At 32.5% G+C, this 19,307-nt stretch overlaps 2 protein-coding genes and 2 pseudogenes across 2 annotated transcripts; 2 read left to right on the top strand and 2 right to left on the bottom strand.

The window, feature by feature from the left end:
* Positions 1-3,909: 3,909 nt before the first annotated feature.
* Positions 3,910-5,317, top strand: LOC130510785 (factor of DNA methylation 1-like). Its single transcript, XM_057007434.1, has 4 exons — positions 3,910-4,021; positions 4,197-4,493; positions 4,579-4,793; positions 4,903-5,317. Exons 3-4 carry the CDS (start codon positions 4,629-4,631, stop codon positions 5,134-5,136), a joined length of 399 nt encoding a protein of 132 aa, XP_056863414.1. The 5' UTR covers positions 3,910-4,021; positions 4,197-4,493; positions 4,579-4,628; the 3' UTR covers positions 5,137-5,317.
* Positions 5,318-8,905: 3,588 nt separating this feature from the next.
* On the top strand, positions 8,906-10,042 carry LOC108852801 (factor of DNA methylation 5-like). The gene is made up of 4 exons (XM_018626288.2): positions 8,906-8,973; positions 9,095-9,247; positions 9,328-9,540; positions 9,635-10,042. Exons 2-4 carry the CDS (start codon positions 9,101-9,103, stop codon positions 9,854-9,856), a joined length of 582 nt encoding a protein of 193 aa, XP_018481790.1. The 5' UTR covers positions 8,906-8,973; positions 9,095-9,100; the 3' UTR covers positions 9,857-10,042.
* Positions 10,043-11,044: 1,002 nt separating this feature from the next.
* LOC108851998 (adenylate-forming reductase 03009-like) lies at positions 11,045-13,198 on the bottom strand (annotated as a pseudogene).
* Positions 13,199-14,512: 1,314 nt separating this feature from the next.
* LOC108850127 (phospholipase A1-IIgamma-like) lies at positions 14,513-17,997 on the bottom strand (annotated as a pseudogene).
* Between the last annotated feature and the right edge of the window lie 1,310 nt (positions 17,998-19,307).

Below are 19,307 nucleotides of genomic sequence, written 5' to 3'. Positions count from 1 at the left end.
TTATAAGTCTTTGTTACACATCCAGATATGATAACAAGAAATAAAAATAAAACTAAACATGACACAAGATAAATAAAAATAGCTACGTAAATTTTACCACCATCATTAGAGAGAGTTAGAACATCTGAATTATTAAAACCGAAAGTCAGAGATTTGTTTGAAAAAATGAATAGCAGTTTTTTTAAAAACAAAAACTGTTTTAAAAAATGGATAGCAGTTTTAAAAAAAAATTGTTTAAAAAAATGGATAACAATTTAAAAAAATATTTGTTTGAAAACATAAATAAATGTTTTTAAAAATAAATTTGTTTGAAAACATGGATACCAATATTAAAGGAGTGTATTCAATTAAGAGTTTAAAGTGATTTGTATTAAAATGACAAATCTACTGTTATTCAAACATGAATTTAAAAAACACTCTAAAATTTAGTGTTATTGAACTTGACATTTTGAAAACACTCTAACATCTACTGTTATTGAACAAAATTGAAATTGAAGATTTTATAGTAGTTTAAGTGTGTCTAGAGTGTTCAAGGAGAATTCCTTAACTATAAAAATAAATTTGCAAATCCCATTATTTTAGATAAGATTCTATAGTGTTTTAACAAAAATCACACCAAATTCTCTAATTCTCCTCAATCAATTACAAATTCATTAAAAATCAAATCACTTCAAATTTCAGATTCAATACACCCCTAAAAATAGTATAATGTTATTTGAAAACATGGATAATAGTATATTAAGAAGAAAAAAAAGTAATGAGTTTATGTTATTAAGAAAAATTGAAAGTGTATTATATTATGAGAAATTATATATTTAGGCCAGCGAAAATGGGTCAATCTAATTACCTAAAAAAATATTTTGCCTAAAATAATCATAAAATAAAATTTAAACTTTATATACATATTTCAAATCGAAATAATAATTTGAAGTTAATTTATATAAAAAAATCAAAATATACATATATTCAAAATTTGATTTTTACTAAAATATTTTTCAATAGCCATTTTTAAAAAAATGTTTTCAATACATGTGTAAGAAAAATACAATCCAAAACCCAATTTCATATACCAATTTAAATTATGATTTTTATTTTCACATTAAGTTTTTAAAATATAATACATGATTATTTATATGATCATAAGTATAAAATAAAGCTTCTTAGATCGTGGTTCATCCTGGTTTGATAAGAATCATGAAGATAATGGCATATGTTCGAACAGGCTAATCTGGAATCATCTGGATAGAAAGTGGGATATCTTCTTACTCACAACTCCTATGAGATTTATTCAACTTCCTGGTTATTCTCCACTGATTAGTGGTTCCCAATCAAGGTTCTTACATATTGGTTCATCCTGGTTTGATAATAATCATGAAGATATTGCCATATGTCCGAACAGGCTAATCTGGAATCATGTGGATAAAAAGTGGGATATCTTCTTAGTCACAACTCCTATGAGATATATTCAACTTCCTGGTTATTCTCCACTGATTAGTTGTTCCCAATCAAGCTTCTTACATATTGTTTGATCCTGGTTTGATAAGAATCATGAAGATATTGGCATATGTCCGAACTGGCTAATCTGGAATCATCTGGATAGAAAGTGGGATATCTTCTTACTCACAACTCCTATGAGATTTCTTCAACTTCCTGGTTATTCTCCACTGATTAGTGGTTCCAAATAAAGCTTCTTAGGTCGTGGTTCATCCTGGTTTGATAAGAATCATGAAGATAATGGCATATGTCTGAACAGGCTAATCTGGAATCATCTGGATAGAAGGTGGGATATCTTCTTACTCACAACTCCTATGAGATTTATTCAACTTCCTGGTTATTCTCCACTGATAATTGGTTCCAAATAAAGCATTTTAAATTGTGTTTCATCCTGGTTTGATAAGAATCATGAAGATAATGGCATATGTCCGAACAGGCTAATCTGGAATAATCTGGATAGAAAGTGGGATATCTTCTTACTCACAACTCCTAAGAGATTTTTTCAACTTCCTGGTTATTCTCCACTGATTAGTGGTTCCAAATATTGCTTCTTAGATCGTGGTTCATGCTGGTTTGATAAGAATCATGAAGATAATCGCATATGTCCGAACAGGCTAATCTGGAATCATCTGGATAGATGGTGGGATATTTCATTACGGTCTAACCACACTCGGTGCGGTGAAAACCGCTTCAAGCTCGTCGGGGAATGAGACAAAACCGAAATCACGGGTACAATAATGAGCTTCTTCAAGTGTGTGTGTATGTTTGTTGAAGTAGAATATATATGTGTTTTAATAATCTGTTTTTTTTTTCTTCTGAAGGTTTCAGACTCTCGTGAAGTGGATAATAGAGCAGGAGTGAGGATCAAGTCAAATGTGGAGATGAAGATATTTAAGGAACGTTGGAAGAAAGCTGTGGATGATGATAGATGTTGGGTCGATCCGTATTGAAAACCTAAGCGGTCTATGTAAACCGAACCAGACCGGATTACCTTCACAAATAGACTTTGAGATTTTTCTTCTTATTTAGTGATCTAGTGTATACCATTGTTTTGGTACATAGATTAGAAAAAAGATCCAATGTACTTATGTGTTCGGTGTTGGACCACATAAATGTAGATGACTTTAGCAAATTAATATTTATATTGTTTCAGTATTAGTTATAAATTTAATTATTTATTTAAAAATTAAATTAAAAATTAAAAAGATTTTGTTATATATCTATATTTTATTAAATTATTTAAACAATAAAATAATCTCATGTGTAATGATGTGTTCTGGTTTAATAAAGATCTTAGAGTGATAAAATATTTAGAGAGTAAAAATTAAATGTGTTTTTCATATTTATTTTAGATCTTGAACTATTAAATTATTTATTACTTTTGTTTCATTTTTAATTTGTTATTTTTTATTTTTCTAAAGATAATATTTTAGTCTTTAACAGTAAAAATCTTAAATAATCGCAACCATAGTCTCATTAAAAATAACTTAGAACTTAAATCTGGTTAAAGTTTAATGATTTCCACCCATATCTAGAATTTGAAACTCAAACAACATAATTTCTTATATATTACAAGATACAAAGTTTATCAGAGATTATAAAGTATTGTAGGCTGTTTATTGTGGTCGTCTGCTGTGATGTAGACATATTCAGAACTATATGTCGATTATAATGTTTCGGGAGAGTTTTATAGAGTATCGCATATGTTGCACATAGTTGATCGTCATATATATATAATAATAGAGTTAAGATTATATGATAATGTAGTTGTTATCCAGTGTTAAAAAAAAACTTGGAATTTTACGGTTGGTTTCCGCTGTAAAACGAGTAAAAGTAAAACAGAAAGGCTTTTTTTTCCCAAATTGAAATATTATAAACATGAAACTGTTAATCATACAAAAGCATAGCCAAGCAAACTACTTGCTATTTAACCACTACAAAAAATGGGTTAGTATCACCACTAAACCACACATCAACGCCTCAACAGGCGGATACCCAAAAATCAGCAAACTCGTTAGTCATCAGATGCACCTCTGTCATTCGTGTAGAAGCGATCCAACCACCAAGAAAGGCTCTTTTCTTTCTTTTTTTTGCCCAAATTGAAATTTGATTAAAAGGAATCCTGAACCAAATCTTACAAGCAGATCACAACATTCATACTTAGCAAACAAAGCCCGAACATAATATATATATATTATATATTATATATATATATATATATATTTTTTAGTTTTAAAAGCAAGGAGCAAGTAAAGCTGAAGAGAGAGTGGAAAAGTAGAGGGTCTGCTGTGCCCCGCGGATCTTAACGGGCTTAGCATAAATGCCGTGAGCCCATGACCCATTTATCAATATGTGAAATTAGACGGATCCGTAAAAGGTTGGTACAGATACTACATCGTTTTCTTCTCATTTCTTCTCCTCTTCTCTTAAAGTTAAAAGGATGAAACTGAGATAGGCGGCGGCGTAGTCTGAATCGAACTTGAGAGAAACAATATAGTTCTTCCTTTATTCTTCACCTAAAGCAAAGGTAAAAACTTCTGATTTCGATATTTATTTTATGTCTTGTCTCTGATTTTGATTCTTGGTTGCATGAGAGAGAGAGGTTTGGTTCCAAATTGGAACAAAGTAGGCATCTTTAATAACGTGTTATACTTGCTTACTGTTACTAAGAGGTGATTTGAAAATCTTTAATGTTTGACCAGTGACGTGGAAGCGAAAAAAAAGTAAAGATGAACGACGACATGAACGAAGTGCTGAACAGATTCAAGGAAGAGAGAGAGCAGCTGATGAAAACATTTACCGAAGGGTACAAGAAGCTACTCAAGGACAAGGACGAAGAGCTCGAGAAAATGTTCAAGGACAAGAACGAAGAGCTCGAAGAAGCAATGAAGGAAGAGCGTAGCGAGTTTGAAGATCTAGAGTATATAAACACGGCGCTCTGCATCAAATTACGCCAAACCAATGATGAGATCCAAGAAGCACACCAAGAATTAATTACTGTAAAATATATTATTTTCTTGAATATTATAAGTTGTGTGTGGGGTATAATGTTTTTTACATGTGTTTGATGTATCACTACTGCAGGGATTGAGAGGCTTATCGGGGGTGAAAGATCCACGATCGGAGTAAAGACGATGGGACAAGTTGATGAAAAGCCTTTCCTGAGAGTATGCGAGCAGAGATTCAGTGGCCAAGACGTTGCGCTGCAAAGCGCCAGGCTTTGCTCGGAATGGCAGGAACGCGTCGGTGATCCACGATGGCAGCCATTTAAAATTCAGACATGTGGAGATAAATTTGAGGTTTTGTTTTATTATGTCTTCTCATGTTCTTCCTTTCCTGTCTGTTTTTTTTTTTTTTTTTTTGCGGATATCGTGACTCTGTGTTGTTATGTTGTTGTTGTTATTGTAGGAGGTTGTGGATGAGGAAGATGAGGAACTTAAGAAACTGAGCGAAGAGTGGGGAGAAGATGCGAAGAAGGCAGTTAAGACAGCACTCGAGGAGATGAACGAGTTTAACGCAAGTGGTCGTTTTATAGTTCCTGTACTGTGGAATTTTGGACATGGGAGAAGAGCAACACTCAAGGAAGGGATTGCTGCTCACGTGAAGCATCAGATCAACACTCTTAAACGCAAACGAACCTGAAAGCAAGCAAAGCAATATTGATCCTGTTGATTGGTGGTTGTAAAAATGTTTGAACCTCTTTTCGTTAGTCTGTGTTTCTCATTTTGTATTTCATTAACTAAAAGTCTAAAACCCATGGACGGTTCTTTTTGGAACTTTCGCTTCTGTATTTCCTATGAATATAAACTAGATTAAGCTCGTACGTATTTTTGCAAACTACATGTTGCTATGTTAGAAAGTAGAAACAAGATGTTTTTTCTTCCGTATTAAAAGAAAATGTGAGACACTTCCATCTCTATTTTCCCGTACGAGAGAGTAAACTTTATGTTTTTTCTGTTAGATTCCAGCTGCACTAAACTTAGGTGAAATACCTTCTAATATTTTATGTCTGCACTGAAACTAAAATACTACTCTTAAGTGACAAGTAATTCGAAACTGAAACTAAAATACTACTCTAAAATGACAATTAATTCGAAACAAGTAATTCGAAACAGAGAGAGTATCTGATGTTTATGTGAATTTTATATAACTCTAGAAGTACATCTCTACTTATTTAACTACACCAGTTTAGCAATGTATATATGGTGGAGACTACAGCGATAATGAGTCATTAAGTTGTTAATATAGAAATTTTTATTTTTATTTTAAATTATATAATAATATTTTTTTTAAATGTACATACTTATAGTATAAGAATAATTATTTAGAAAGTAATAAATAAATGTTATTCTTTTGTTATATTTATTAATGATAATAAATTATTAAATTTGTTATAAGTCTTTGTTACACATCCAGATATGATAAGAAGAAATAAAAATAAAACTAAACATGACACAAGATAAATAAAAATAGCTACGTAAATTTTACCACCATCATTAGAGAGAGTTAGAACATCTGAATTATTAAAACCGAAAGTCAGAGATTTGTTTGAAAAAATGAATAGCAGTTTTTTTAAAAACAAAAACTGTTTTAAAAAATGGATAGCAGTTTTAAAAAAGAATTGTTTAAAAAAATGGATAACAATTTAAAAAAATATTTGTTTGAAAACATAAATAAATGTTTTTAAAAATAAATTTGTTTGAAAACATGGATACCAATATTAAAGGAGTGTATTCAATTAAGAGTTTAAAGTGATTTGTATTAAATGACAAATCTACTGTTATTCAAACATGAATTTAAAAAACACTCTAAAATTTAGTGTTATTGAACTTGACATTTTGAAAACACTCTAACATCCACTGTTATTGAACAAAATTGAAATTGAAGATTTTATAGTAGTTTAAGTGTGTCTAGAGTGTTCAAGGAGAATTCCTTAACTATAAAAATAAATTTGCAAATCCCATTATTTTAGATAAGATTCTATAGTGTTTTAACAAAAATCACACCAAATTCTCTAATTCTCCTCAATCAATTACAAATTCATTAAAAATCAAATCACTTCAAATTTCAGATTCAATACACCCCCTAAAAATAGTATAATGTTATTTGAAAACATGGATAATAGTATATTAAGAAGAAAAAAAAGTAATGAGTTTATGTTATTAAGAAAAATTGAAAGTGTATTATATTATGAGAAATTATATATTTAGGCCAGCGAAAATGGGTCAATCTAATTACCTAAAAAAATATTTTGCCTAAAATAATCATAAAATAAAATTTAAACTTTATATACATATTTCAAATCGAAATAATAATTTGAAGTTAATTTATATAAAAAATCAAAATATACATATATTCAAAATTTGATTTTTACTAAAATATTTTTCAATAGCCATTTTTAAAAAAATGTTTTCAATACATGTGTAAGAAAAATACAATCCAAAACCCAATTTCATATACCAATTTAAATTATGTTTTTTATTTTCACATTAAGTTTTTAAAATATAATACATGATTATTTATATGATCATAAGTATAAAATACTGTTAGTTATATGATTATTTATACGATAGTACATATAAAATATGATTAATTATGCGATGACACATATATGATATATGTATGGACATCTGGGTCCTCAGGTCGGGTCCTCTCCGGTCCGGGTCTTTCGGGTCCTGAAAATTTAGACTCATATAGGTACCTATAATTTTTTGGATTGGTTGCAGGTCGGGTCTTGTCGGTCCGGATCGGTTTGGGTCTTTAATTCTAATACCTGTAAAATACCCAAAAATATTTCGGATCCAGGTCGGGTTTGGATATAGAATCTGAAAGATATGACATACTATATTTAGTTAATATTTGTCATATATATCTAAAATTTTACAAAATAATTTAAATTAAACTATTAATAGTTAAAATAAAACATTTTTAAACTCTAATTTTAAAATTTCATGTAACTTAAAAATGTTACAAAATAATAAAAAAATATTATTAACAAAATATTTCAACTAAATCATAAAATAATATATATAATAGAACACAAAAACTATAATTTTGGATATACATGTTTTTAAGTCGGGTACAAATTGGTTCTTATCGAGTCGGGTCTATTCGGGTGGTTCTTTTTGGGTTCGGGTCTATTCGGGTCGGTTCTTTTCAGTTTCGGTTCTTTCAGGTAAGAAAAAAACTTAAGACCTAAAATGTATTTGTAAATTTTTGGTTCGGCTTCAGATCGGGTACTTTCGGGTCGATTCCAGGTCGGTTCCTCGGATCCGGATAAAATGCCTAGGCATAATATGATATATAATAGTGACTATGGATGGGCATTCGGGTTCGTTTCAGGTCTGTTTAGGTTTATGAAGTCAAAAAATTTAGCACCATTCGAATATTTATAAATTTTGGTCTGGTTCTGATTCGGATCTCTACGGGTTTGGTTCGGATAACCTATTTAAATTATTTCAAAAAGATTAAATTCATTATATAGTTTAAATTTTTCAAAATCTATAAACAAAATAATATGTTATATATATATATGAATAACATATGTGATAATAAAACCTAAACTTAACATATAAATTGATTTGGTTTAAATATTTGGATAGAGAATTAATAATTATTTTAAATATTTTCAGTATTTTGAGTATACTTTATTTTAGATATTTACTTTTGACTATTTGTAAATATTTTCAAGTATTTAAATCAACTTAAAAGTATCATATATATCTTGAGTGTTTTGATATACATTAAATCTAAAAACAATTAATATATAAATATATAAATCTATTTCAGAAATATTCGGATACTAGAAATAATTCAGTTCGGATCGATATCGGTTCTTTAAATACTAAAATTTTGAACAATTTAGATATTTAATCAATTTTGGTTTGGGTTTGATATTACTTTTTCGGATTTGAGATATGTTCGGTTTTTCAGATTCGAATATTTTCTCAGCTCTGATATTGATATGAAAAAAAAATAGCAACATATTTTTAAAAAATATAACCAGGCGGATCAAAGTTAGTCTAGTTAGAATATTTTTTGACTTAAAATCCTTGATTCACTTAATTATCATTTCCAACTTCTGCCAACTTTTTAACTTTGAATTAGACTAATCATTATTTATAGTCATACAAAATTTAATACAAGTCGAAGAGAATACACATTAAAAACTTGGAATTCACAGTTTCCGCTGTACGGCAAATAATAAAGAGAAGATGAAAGAGGTGGAAGATGAGAGGTTAAAACAGGTCTTCTACTCGCGGATCTTAACGGGATTAACATTAAATTAATGTCATTAATGGTGACGTATGACCCTTGACCTAGACCTATGACCCTTGACCTAGACTTATGACCCTTGACCTTGACTTATGACCCTTGACCTATTTATCATTATGTGAAAACGACTAGGTTTTGTTTAAATAGATGTCTCTTTCTTGAAGGGAAACAATATCGAAGGGTTTATATTTTCATAAATCAAAGGTAAACTTCTGGTTTCAACATTATTTTCTATCTTATTCTGATTTTGACTCTGGGTTGAAAGAGGGTACGTATTATGTTGTTGCCTTTACTAAAATCTTTCTAATGTTGGTCACTGACTTAGATAAAGATGAATGATAAGGAAGAAGAGCTGAAGAAAGTAATAATGGATCTGGAGGAGGAGCGTCGTGATTTAGAAGATGCAAACATCGAACTCTGCAAAAGACTATGCGAAAGCAATGATGAGATCCGAGAAGCACACGAAGAATTGATTAGTGTAATATTTTTTTCCCCTTCTCGAATGCTCTCTGCTGATAGTAATAATAAGTTGTGTTACCTATGTTTATGTATCTGCAGGGATTGAGAGGCATATCGGATGAAAGTTTGACGGTCAGAGTGAAAATGATGGGACGAGTTGATAAAAAACCTTTCCTGAAAGTATGCGAGGAGATATTTAGTGGCAAAGCCGTTGCGTTGCAACACGACAGGCTTTTCTCTAAATGGCAGGAAAGGGTCTGTGATTCAAGATGGGAACCATTCAAAATTCAGAGATCTGGAGATAAAATTTTGGTTTTGTTTATGTTCTTCCTTTTGATTTCTTAATTTATCACAGTACTCCTGTCTGTTTTTCCGGATCTTGACTTTGTTGTTATGGTCTTGTTAGGGAGTTGTGGATGAGGAAGATGAGAAACTTAAGAAGCTGAGTATTAAGTGGGGAGAAGACGTGAAAATGGCAGTCAAGACAGCACTCGAGGAACTGTACGAGTTTAATGGAAGTGGCAGGTATCCAGTTTCTGTACTGTGGAATTTTGAACGTGGGAGAAAAGCAACAGTCAAGGAAGGGATTATTGCTCACATGAAAAATCTCAAACGCAAAAGAACCTGAAGCAAGCTTGTGGCTTCAGGAATCTTAAGTTTTTTTTTAAGAAAGAAACACACATAGGGATCTTGATCTCTTTTTAATTTGTTGTTCTCACTTTGTATTAAGCCATTTAAACTCATGGAGGTTTCGTTTGGAATTGCTGCTTGTGTATTCCTATGAATATAAATCTAAGCTCGTGTTATTTTCTGGCAAGCTATGTACATGTTATCTTGTTAGAAACAGGGTGAGTTTCTTTTGTTCAAAGTTTAAGCAAAAAAAAAAAGTTGTGTTTCTTTTGTTTTTCTTACGTATTAAAAGAAAATGTGAGACACTTCAATTATGCCATATGAGAGACTAAACTTCAAACTATCATTGGCTGCGAAGCGTCCATGAGTCCAGAGTCTTAAGGTCTATATAAAAACAGTTAATTTGTTGTATGATAATCTATTTCTTATTCCTTTTTGGACAAATAATATGTTTCTTATTCTTAACGATAAAAGAAATCAATTTCTTGTTGATTATAATCTTTGAGTTTGGATTACTCCGATATAAGTTTCCTAAGTTTTTGCTTTCTTACTCATCTCTTCGAAATTGACAAACTAGTTAGTCAATGATTCTAGCTAGGGCGATATTTGTTGATTTGTTAACTTTTTCCTCTATAATAGACAACCAAAATAAAAGATCATAACAAATGAAAGGTAAACTAAAAGAACGTGTGTGCCAAAAAAAAGGTTAACTAAAAGAACGTGTATTAGTCAAAAAAAATGTTATGTAAAAGAACGTTTTAGAAAAGAAAATCCTCAGATATTATGGATTACGAATTGGTCAAATATTTGTATATATGAGAAGTTGTGAACTAAGTCAAACTCTCGCGTCAGCTCTTCGTATATATAACAACTTCTTGACTCAGAAGAAAAGCTAAGCAACTCATATCAACCTTTTACATGCACATGAATCAGTCTTATGTTCCTTTTTTTTTGTTATCAGCTCGTAAATCGTAATAGTATTCATTTATATTACGAAACACAGATCTTTTACATCATTTTGCATGCGAGACAGAGAATAAATTATCAGAAAAGGTAAAATGAAATAGTAATCTACGAATCCCAAATGGGACCAAAAGCAGGAACACCAGAAGCCTTACAAGCATTAACAACGTCACGACTTCCTTCAGGATTGCTCGTAACTATCACAACTTGAGCTCCAAACTTCATGGAAGCTTTCACGGTCATTTCAGACACGTTAGGTCGCCCTAGAATCGCAGTATCGTGAACTATGATCCTGTCTTGATGAGGATAATCTCTAATCCTATTCACAATCTCCGACCCGAAATTATCATCCAATCCTTTAGCCACCCATATTAAGTACACCTCGGCTTTACTCTGCTGCATGAGAAACGATAAAAATACACAAATCCCTGAACCGGTCGCCACAAGTAATACCTGTAAGAAAATATACTATACGTTAAATTTGTAATAGTATTTCAGTTAAAAAAACATAAAACTTAATAATAACAGATTTATTAAACTTATAATTTTGTTGATCATTAACGTTTTTCACAATATTTTGCCTAGTCTAGTTTCTACAAATAGGTCAAAAAACAAAAAAAGCAAAATAATTCCGCCGACAGCCGACTTGCCAGTTGAGCATTAATAGCTCTGAATATGGTTTTGTAGGGTTTTCATTTTGCACTTTTATTTGTAGAATTATTTAGCTTTTGTAAATTAATTAAAATCTACTTAAAATGGTCAAATAACCAAACAAATAACCTGTTGAAGTTTGTAACCAGTTAAACTATAAGTTTATGAGAGAAAATTAATTTACCTTGTCATACAAGTTAACCAGATAGGGTAAGCCAGCAAAGTGAACCGTACGGACCCATAAGTGACTCGGAGGTTTTGAGACTAAAGACTTTGTGAAGTCACCGACAGCACCAGCTAACATCATGTGCGATGTCTTCCCATCAGAGATGATCCCAAAAGCGTGCCATTCCGACAAAGGCGATGGACTGATCCGACCCAAGATCCCTGACTTCACACCTCCTCTAAATTTGATCAGTGACGCGTGGCCCGAGAGAGATGATACATCAACCGGAACACGTCTCACGGTCAACCAAGGGAGCAAAATCGCGACTGTGATCGCTAACGTGAACCAAAACTCTTGCGTTTTGATCAGCTTCGAACCGAGACCATCGGTGTAAGATCTTGATATTGGATCGTAAGAGATCGTCAGAACTATAAACGCCCAGACAAGACCTAAAGCTGACCAGCCAGCGAATCTATGGACACGTTCGAAGACGTTGTGGTGTAGATGGCGAACAAGTGGAAACGCAGCTAAGGAAGTGAGGCAGAGGAGAGAGAGAATCGCGGACGCAACCGCAATGATCGCGGTTGAAGTGTTGTCTCTGTCTTTAAGAGTGAGAACCAAAGCGTAAACGAGCCAAGCGACTGAGGAAACGCCGCAGCCGCTGTGGATACCTCCGAGGCTTTGTAAGAGCGACGTGACCGCGAGTTTGATGCGGACAGGGACGAAGGAGTGTCCGAGGATGTTCACGGTTAGGTAGAAAACGAGTCTCAAGAAGGCTTCGCTTCTGCAGAGAGTTAGGGCGAGAATGTTTGCGATTGAAAACAGAGATGCTCTGTTTCTAGCGTAAGTGAAGTGTCCCGTGGCTGCAAGAACGAGAGCTAGGATGTTTAGGAACAACGAAACGACGAAGAGGCGTTTGTAAACGGTGAATAAGCCTTGATCAAGAAGTATGATTGATAGTCTTGAAGCGCGTTTCTTTGGAACAGGCGTTTGCTGCGGTTTCTCGCTGTGTTTGCTTGCGGAAGAAGCAAGGATCGCCTTCTCGTCGCTTTCACTGTGTTGTTCGTCTCCTTCCTTGATTCCACCTTCTTCTAAGTAGTAAAGACTGTCTCTTTCTCCTTCTTCTTCTTCCTCTTGGTCTTGGTCGGACTCTAAGTCGCAGAAATGGCTGCTGGCTCGGCTCATAGAGCGTTGCATCGACGAAGGGAATACTTTCGAGGCGTTTCTCATGAAATCCCATGGAAGTCGAAACCTTCTACTTTCGGGTATATCGTTTGCGTTGCGGTTTTGATCAGTTTGATCGATGGCGAAAGGGTTTGCATGAGGTTTTATCTCAAACGCAACTCCTCGACAGCTAGAGAATCTCACAGTCGAAGCGTTTTCCATTTTTCTTTTCTCTTTTGCTGGTTTAAGGAGCTTTTTTAAAAAGAGACTTGAGATGCAAGGCTAGTAAAGTGAGCTCTACTTATCTTTTGTGTGAGGGCTTGTTTTTATGGCTTCATGAAGAGTATGCCTCTTTATATAATAGTTTTGTATCACCATATTCAAATTTTCATCATTGACTAGAACAAATCCTTCGTGTTTTTACGTTATGAGAGTTGCACATTAATAGTCTTCGTTTGAATCTGACTTGGAAGGTCTGAAAATGTCAAATGACACACTTAGGAGATAAACTAGCTTTTTGAGAGAAAAATAGAAAATAAGAGATTTCACGAATCCAAAATCTAAAGTTTGTTGTTGCAATTATTGGAAATCGATTGAATTATCAGAAACTTGGTAATATTATTGACTGCTTTTACCTTTGATATAATAAAATTTATGTGGTAACATAAGGAGATACCTTTTTTTTTTTGGTCAACCATAAGGAGATACCTAATTTGCAAAGAATCCCAAATAAGTACCATAAAATAAAATAAGGGATCCGGTTAGAGTATATGTGGTCGGTATTGGTCATACCGAATAAAATATTAGTTTTGCTCACAAGTTTTCAAGAGAATATAGATTATATTTCCATAGTGTGTTTAAACTAAAATTTTAATAAATTATTTGTAACAATCTTAAAACCAGCCATGGTTTTATTACTCTTTTGTAGGGATATCTGGTTTGATAGATATGTACTTTGTAGTATTGAGCCAAATAAGTATTTAGAACTTCTATTTCCTGAAGAAAAAAAAAGTATATCCAAAGATATACAATATGGTTTTACCAAAAAAAAAAAGATATACAATATGGACTATAAAAGATTGATATATATGAATATCATAAAACTGACTACTTCAATCAATAACGACCTAGTAATAAAGAAACAGATAAGTTGACAAAAAAAATAATAATAAAGAAAAACAGATATCCTAAAACTTGTCAACTATTTTGTTCTCTAGCAACTAGCATCTTTCCTTCCCTCTCTCTCTCTCTCTCTCTCTCTCTCTCTCTCTCTCTCTCTCTCTCTCTCTCTCTCTCCTCTCTCTCTCTCTCTCTCTCTCTCTCTCTCTCTCTCTCTCTCTCTCTCTCTCTCTCGACTGTATCATCTAATTCAGGACGTGTGACGGCGAAAGACTACACATGGTGTGCAAGTTGACGGAGAACTTTTCAAACTATACTTTCTTTTATATAATTAATTAAGATTGACAAAAAAAAAATTAAGATTGACATTGACAATTGCTAACCAACATGTTGATTATTGCTCTAGTCGTAGATTGGTTTGATAATATGACGTGATTTTTGATCACCAAGTGATACATGCAAGGCCTTAAACAAAAAGAAAAAGAAACAGAAACACAACGTTAAATAGATGAAATACATATATAGTTTCGTTTCAAAAAAAAAAGAAATATATATATATATATATATATATAGTTTTTTTCTTCCAAACAACAAAGAACAAAAAAAAATGAATACAATCATAAATAGAAATCTTCATTATCATCGACCTCATTGTCAAATAAAACCCAAGAGCCATCGTCTTGTTGGACCATACCTTTGTTTTTAAGAACCCTCCAATTTCCTGGGACCATACATTCGTCTGTTAGCCCGTCGACTGATTTGTTGACCAGTCCAATGTCTCTTTTCACATCAAGTCTGAATAGGTCACTTTTGCTCGTTCCTTGAGTTCCCGCAACGCCATGCAAGTAAGATTCTAGGCAGTGAAAAGTCGAGAAGTTTCCTGGAGATTTCATGTATTGTGATTTTCTTGTGTCTATTGAAAGCTCGTCTCCGACTTCGGCGTAGCCTAATGGTGGATAGATCGGAACTACGTCCGGTAGATTCTTTACCCGTAATACTCGGAGATCTTCCAATCTGTTTTTGATTGCATTTAAACAAAATGTACGAGCATGTAAGAACCAAGAAGACATAATATACCCTACTTTATTACGAGGACGTTTTATGGTATTAATCACAATATGTGGATATACTATAATTTTGAAGTTGATTCGTACTTTCGTAGTGATTTATCATCAGATCTTTAAAAGGTATCATTATTAATGTTTTATCTTTTTCATGACAGGGTTTTCTCTTGATCGTAAATCGTAATATGTCAATTCATGTTTTCGTAAAAAGAATCGTAACGTGTATGGATCATTCCATGTGCCTTCGAATGTCACTATTCTGAATTTTAGTAGATATTTATGTTGTATGGATGATTCCATGTGCATTCGAATGTCACTATCCTGAATTTTAGTAGATATTTATGTAATAAATTACTTATTAACTATGCAGTCTATGCTTACCATAGCTTTTCTTAACCAAGTACTTTTGAACTCATGTTCTTTCATATTGATCATTTTGAAATATATATATTATTGATTCATTTACTCAGGATGTTTAATTAACCTTAATATCGACTAATCAAAAATCAACAAAAAGGATATATATAGATATATTTTTTTTTAATTTGGTCAACCACTGTCATATTTGGATATTAGATGACAATGCTATTGTAAATATGTATAGATTAGACGGACCACGGACGTACCCGGAGAAGAGTTTCTTGTAGTCAGAATCTCCAACACGAGGACTAGCAAAGACAAAAGCCGTAACCGGACAAGATTTGTCAGGACGGCTCTTTGGTCGGTTATAACCATTAGCCACTATATCCGTAGCGTTAAGCGTGGCGAGCGCTGCTCCAAGACTGACCACAGATACTTATACTAACCTCTTCGTCCTTATACTTCTCCAACAATCTCCCAATCTCTCACAATACCTTTTCCAAAAATTTCACTAAGATATTTCTCAAATATAATATCAATATGGTACATTGCCATTTAGTCACATATAAACAAACCTGGTCACGCGCATTGGCCTTATTAAAAGGTGATCGTTCGTCCTCAGACATGTAGATCGAGTACCAACCTTGATGGATTTGCACTTGATCATTTTTTCTCACCGAAGATACTTTTGGCGTTCACTAAACCGAATTCCAAGTCATTGACCCATTCAAGTGGTTGCACCGAACCTCTCCAAGCGACGACTATATCTCTTCGGCCAAGAACCGCCGTGCCTTGGTCGTCTGTCACAGCTACGTAACCCATCCAGTTCGATTCCTTTGTCCACCCCTCACGTGACAATGGGAACAATAGGAATGACTCAGGCACGTGGATCTGTGATGTCGCGTATAAAAACTTGGTCACTTTGTACTTTGTATACGGATGCGCTTTCTCTAAACCAACCTGTACGTGTTTTAAGAATCAAATAAAGCTCCGGTTAAGAATCAAATCTAAGGTTTGATTTCTGTTGCTTGCGCAACAAGAATACACCTTCTCCCTTTATTTGTAAGTTGTAACATAAATGTTTACTCGACTCTACTAGTGATATTGCAGAATCGTAGATTCGAGAAATATACGGAAAACAAGAAAATGTTTTGTGCAATGCAATAGATAAGGCTTCGTTTTCGACAAATATGGCTTATTACTTGAGGACACCAAGCAGACCCAGAACTAAGAATTTGATTGCTCCTAGCCAAGTTTTTTTACCCTTATATAATTATGAAAAAAGAAAAGCAAATCCCAAGATGGATGTTCGACCGTCCTAATATTGAAAATAAACGTTGTACTAGCAAACAATTTTGACCTTTTTGAGCACTTTGGGCCCTTAAATTAATCATGTATACAAGGCTTCCCGCCGATGGTTTATCTGACTTCCACTTACTCACAGGGCAGAGCGGCTCTGCTAGTGAGACAGTAAATATTTAATTAGATTACATATATGTTCTTTTTAGTTTACAGAAGATTGTAAATTATGGTTAAAAAGTCATTGTAGACTTGATTAATAAGTGAACTTGGATTTTTTATAGCTATAGGTTTGAAACCATTAAATTTCTTCGAACCATTAAAATATTACAGATTGTTTTTCTTCTTCTTTTTAGCTGTATAAAAGAAAAAACTTAAAATGTTACTAATATTTTGTTTTTAGAATATTGATGAGGTAATTTTTTTTTCAAACCTACAATGAAACCCTTCAACGTTAGAATCTAAGCCTAAATTCTACCAAAAACATACACACTATAGAACATTAACCAATCAGTTTTTTTAAGAATAAACTATTTAAATTAATGATTCGTTTATTCTATTCCTCATATTGTTTTCTTTCATTTCAAGATTTGACATGAATTAACATGATTCTTTTTATTAAACATAAATCACGATTCTACAAAGATATTTTTTCTTCATATTTTTTACAAAGATATATGATAAAGCCTTAAGACCATACTGAATGTGGAAAACTAAAAGACTAATAAAATAATAATGTCAAGTTCTGTATTTATAAAGCTTACTAATTAATTGTAACTGTTTGGACAAGGCTTACCAATTATAACGTATTGTATTTACTTTATTTTTTTAAAAAGTTACTCTAATTTAATCTAACTTTTGCCGAAGTTTCTCAAAATTAATATATATTTTTTTTAAAGAAGAAATTTTCCAGTTTTTTTTTTTGGGTAAAAATGTTAAGAGAAATTTTCCAGTGTTACCTTGGCAAAGAAATCTTTTCTGGAGTAAATGCTAGCGCCCGCGAATTTAGATTCGGTGTTTATGTTGAAAGTATCATAACCAGCCTGAGCCATCTCTCCGTAATGTATGATATACTGCCGGAGATCTTGATCCAACGGCTGTAGCATCCCTTTCCAATGGTTTTGACCGCTCAGATCTCTCCATCTCTTTTGCGATTTCTGCAGATACTATCAATTTCTCCTCTTCTTTCTTCTTCTTCTTTGTTCTCTTGAAGCTGAAACACTTTATCACTTTCTTATCTTCTTCGTCCATAGTATTCAGATGTTTAATGTTTCCTCTCTACTTTAGGCTGAGAGAAGCTCTCTGGATCGAAGAAGATAAATTATGTTGGAAACGTTGGAGATACAATATGGTTTTGGTGGATATAAATATTCGTTCGCGTAATCGAGGCGTGTTTGCAATCCTTGTCGAGACTTCAATATAATACATTTTATTTGATAGACAGAAATTTCAGTTTCTTAATTTATCTAAAAGAATTTCTTCTAACGTTTAAGGAAAGCAATATCTGACAAAACATATCTCCATACAAAGTACAATCTATTATGTGGAACTCTCTTTCATCCCGTAATTTGACAAATGATTCATTAATGTTTTAATGAATTTTAATTCCCAAAAAACAAATTAATTATATAAAATATTAAAGAAAATGTTTATAAGAAATCTTCGTCTTGACGCAATGAATACCATTATAAATAAATTTTATAAAACGGTTCAAGATGATACAGTCAGACGTAGATCTTAATAACATAGATATAATTGTCAGCTGAAGTAAGACTTTCTTTCTTACATTCAAGATCATACATATTCCGAAGGCACAAAAATATTATGGCGGACAAGCTTGCAGGTGGTGCAATGAATTCTCTTTTAACTATGTTATATGTCGATTCAGTACCTTTGATTTGGCTCGCTGACCGGCAAGATATCACTAGAGTAGTCTATTGTTGTCAGAAACAAAAATCTGTCGGCTGTATATCATCAGTATAATATTTTTCATAGTTTGTTATAACATAAATTAATTAGAACAAAACAATAATTAGTTTCTTTTTTTTTTCTTTACTTCGGATTGTGACCAAACAAAAGAGGAATATTGATTCCTATTTGACTCGGTTTAACCAAACAAGAAAAAACGATTTGTTTACGAAAACTTTCGTGTCAAAATTACTTGAATTGAAGAATATGCTTTATGAGGAACTAAATTGAAACTGAAATTGTACCGAACTAAACTGCTGTATTTACTAAACCTTTAAAACACTGAATATATATATATATATATATAGATTGTTGATTGTGCACTTGTTGCTGCTTCAATTTGGAGATTTATATCACTGATTGTGGTCTCTAAATTCCAAGGCTTCACCTCACTTTACAGCTCGATGGTCGCTGAGATTAGAGAACTTCTCAACATCATTAGTTGTTTAAGTGTTTTGTATGCCTTTATCTTTCTATGTTGTATTTGTTTCTTGTAATATCTATTTGTTTGGGATGGATGGTTTCGTTGTTACGTTCGTACACTTTCTCCATTCATGAAGAGTAAATTTTTTATAAAAGTAAGGTTTGATCAAAAAAAAAGAATATATATATATATATATATATAGATCTACTTTAAAAATAGTCTATAGAAAGCACAAATGCATAGTTATTTGGATAACGACTGTGAATCATAT

Source organism: Raphanus sativus, chromosome 4 (genome assembly GCF_000801105.2).
Source record: "Raphanus sativus cultivar WK10039 chromosome 4, ASM80110v3, whole genome shotgun sequence".
Classification (NCBI taxonomy): domain Eukaryota; kingdom Viridiplantae; phylum Streptophyta; class Magnoliopsida; order Brassicales; family Brassicaceae; genus Raphanus; species Raphanus sativus.
Note: the sequence above shows the minus strand (reverse complement) of the source record. Positions and strands in the feature narration are given on the sequence as shown.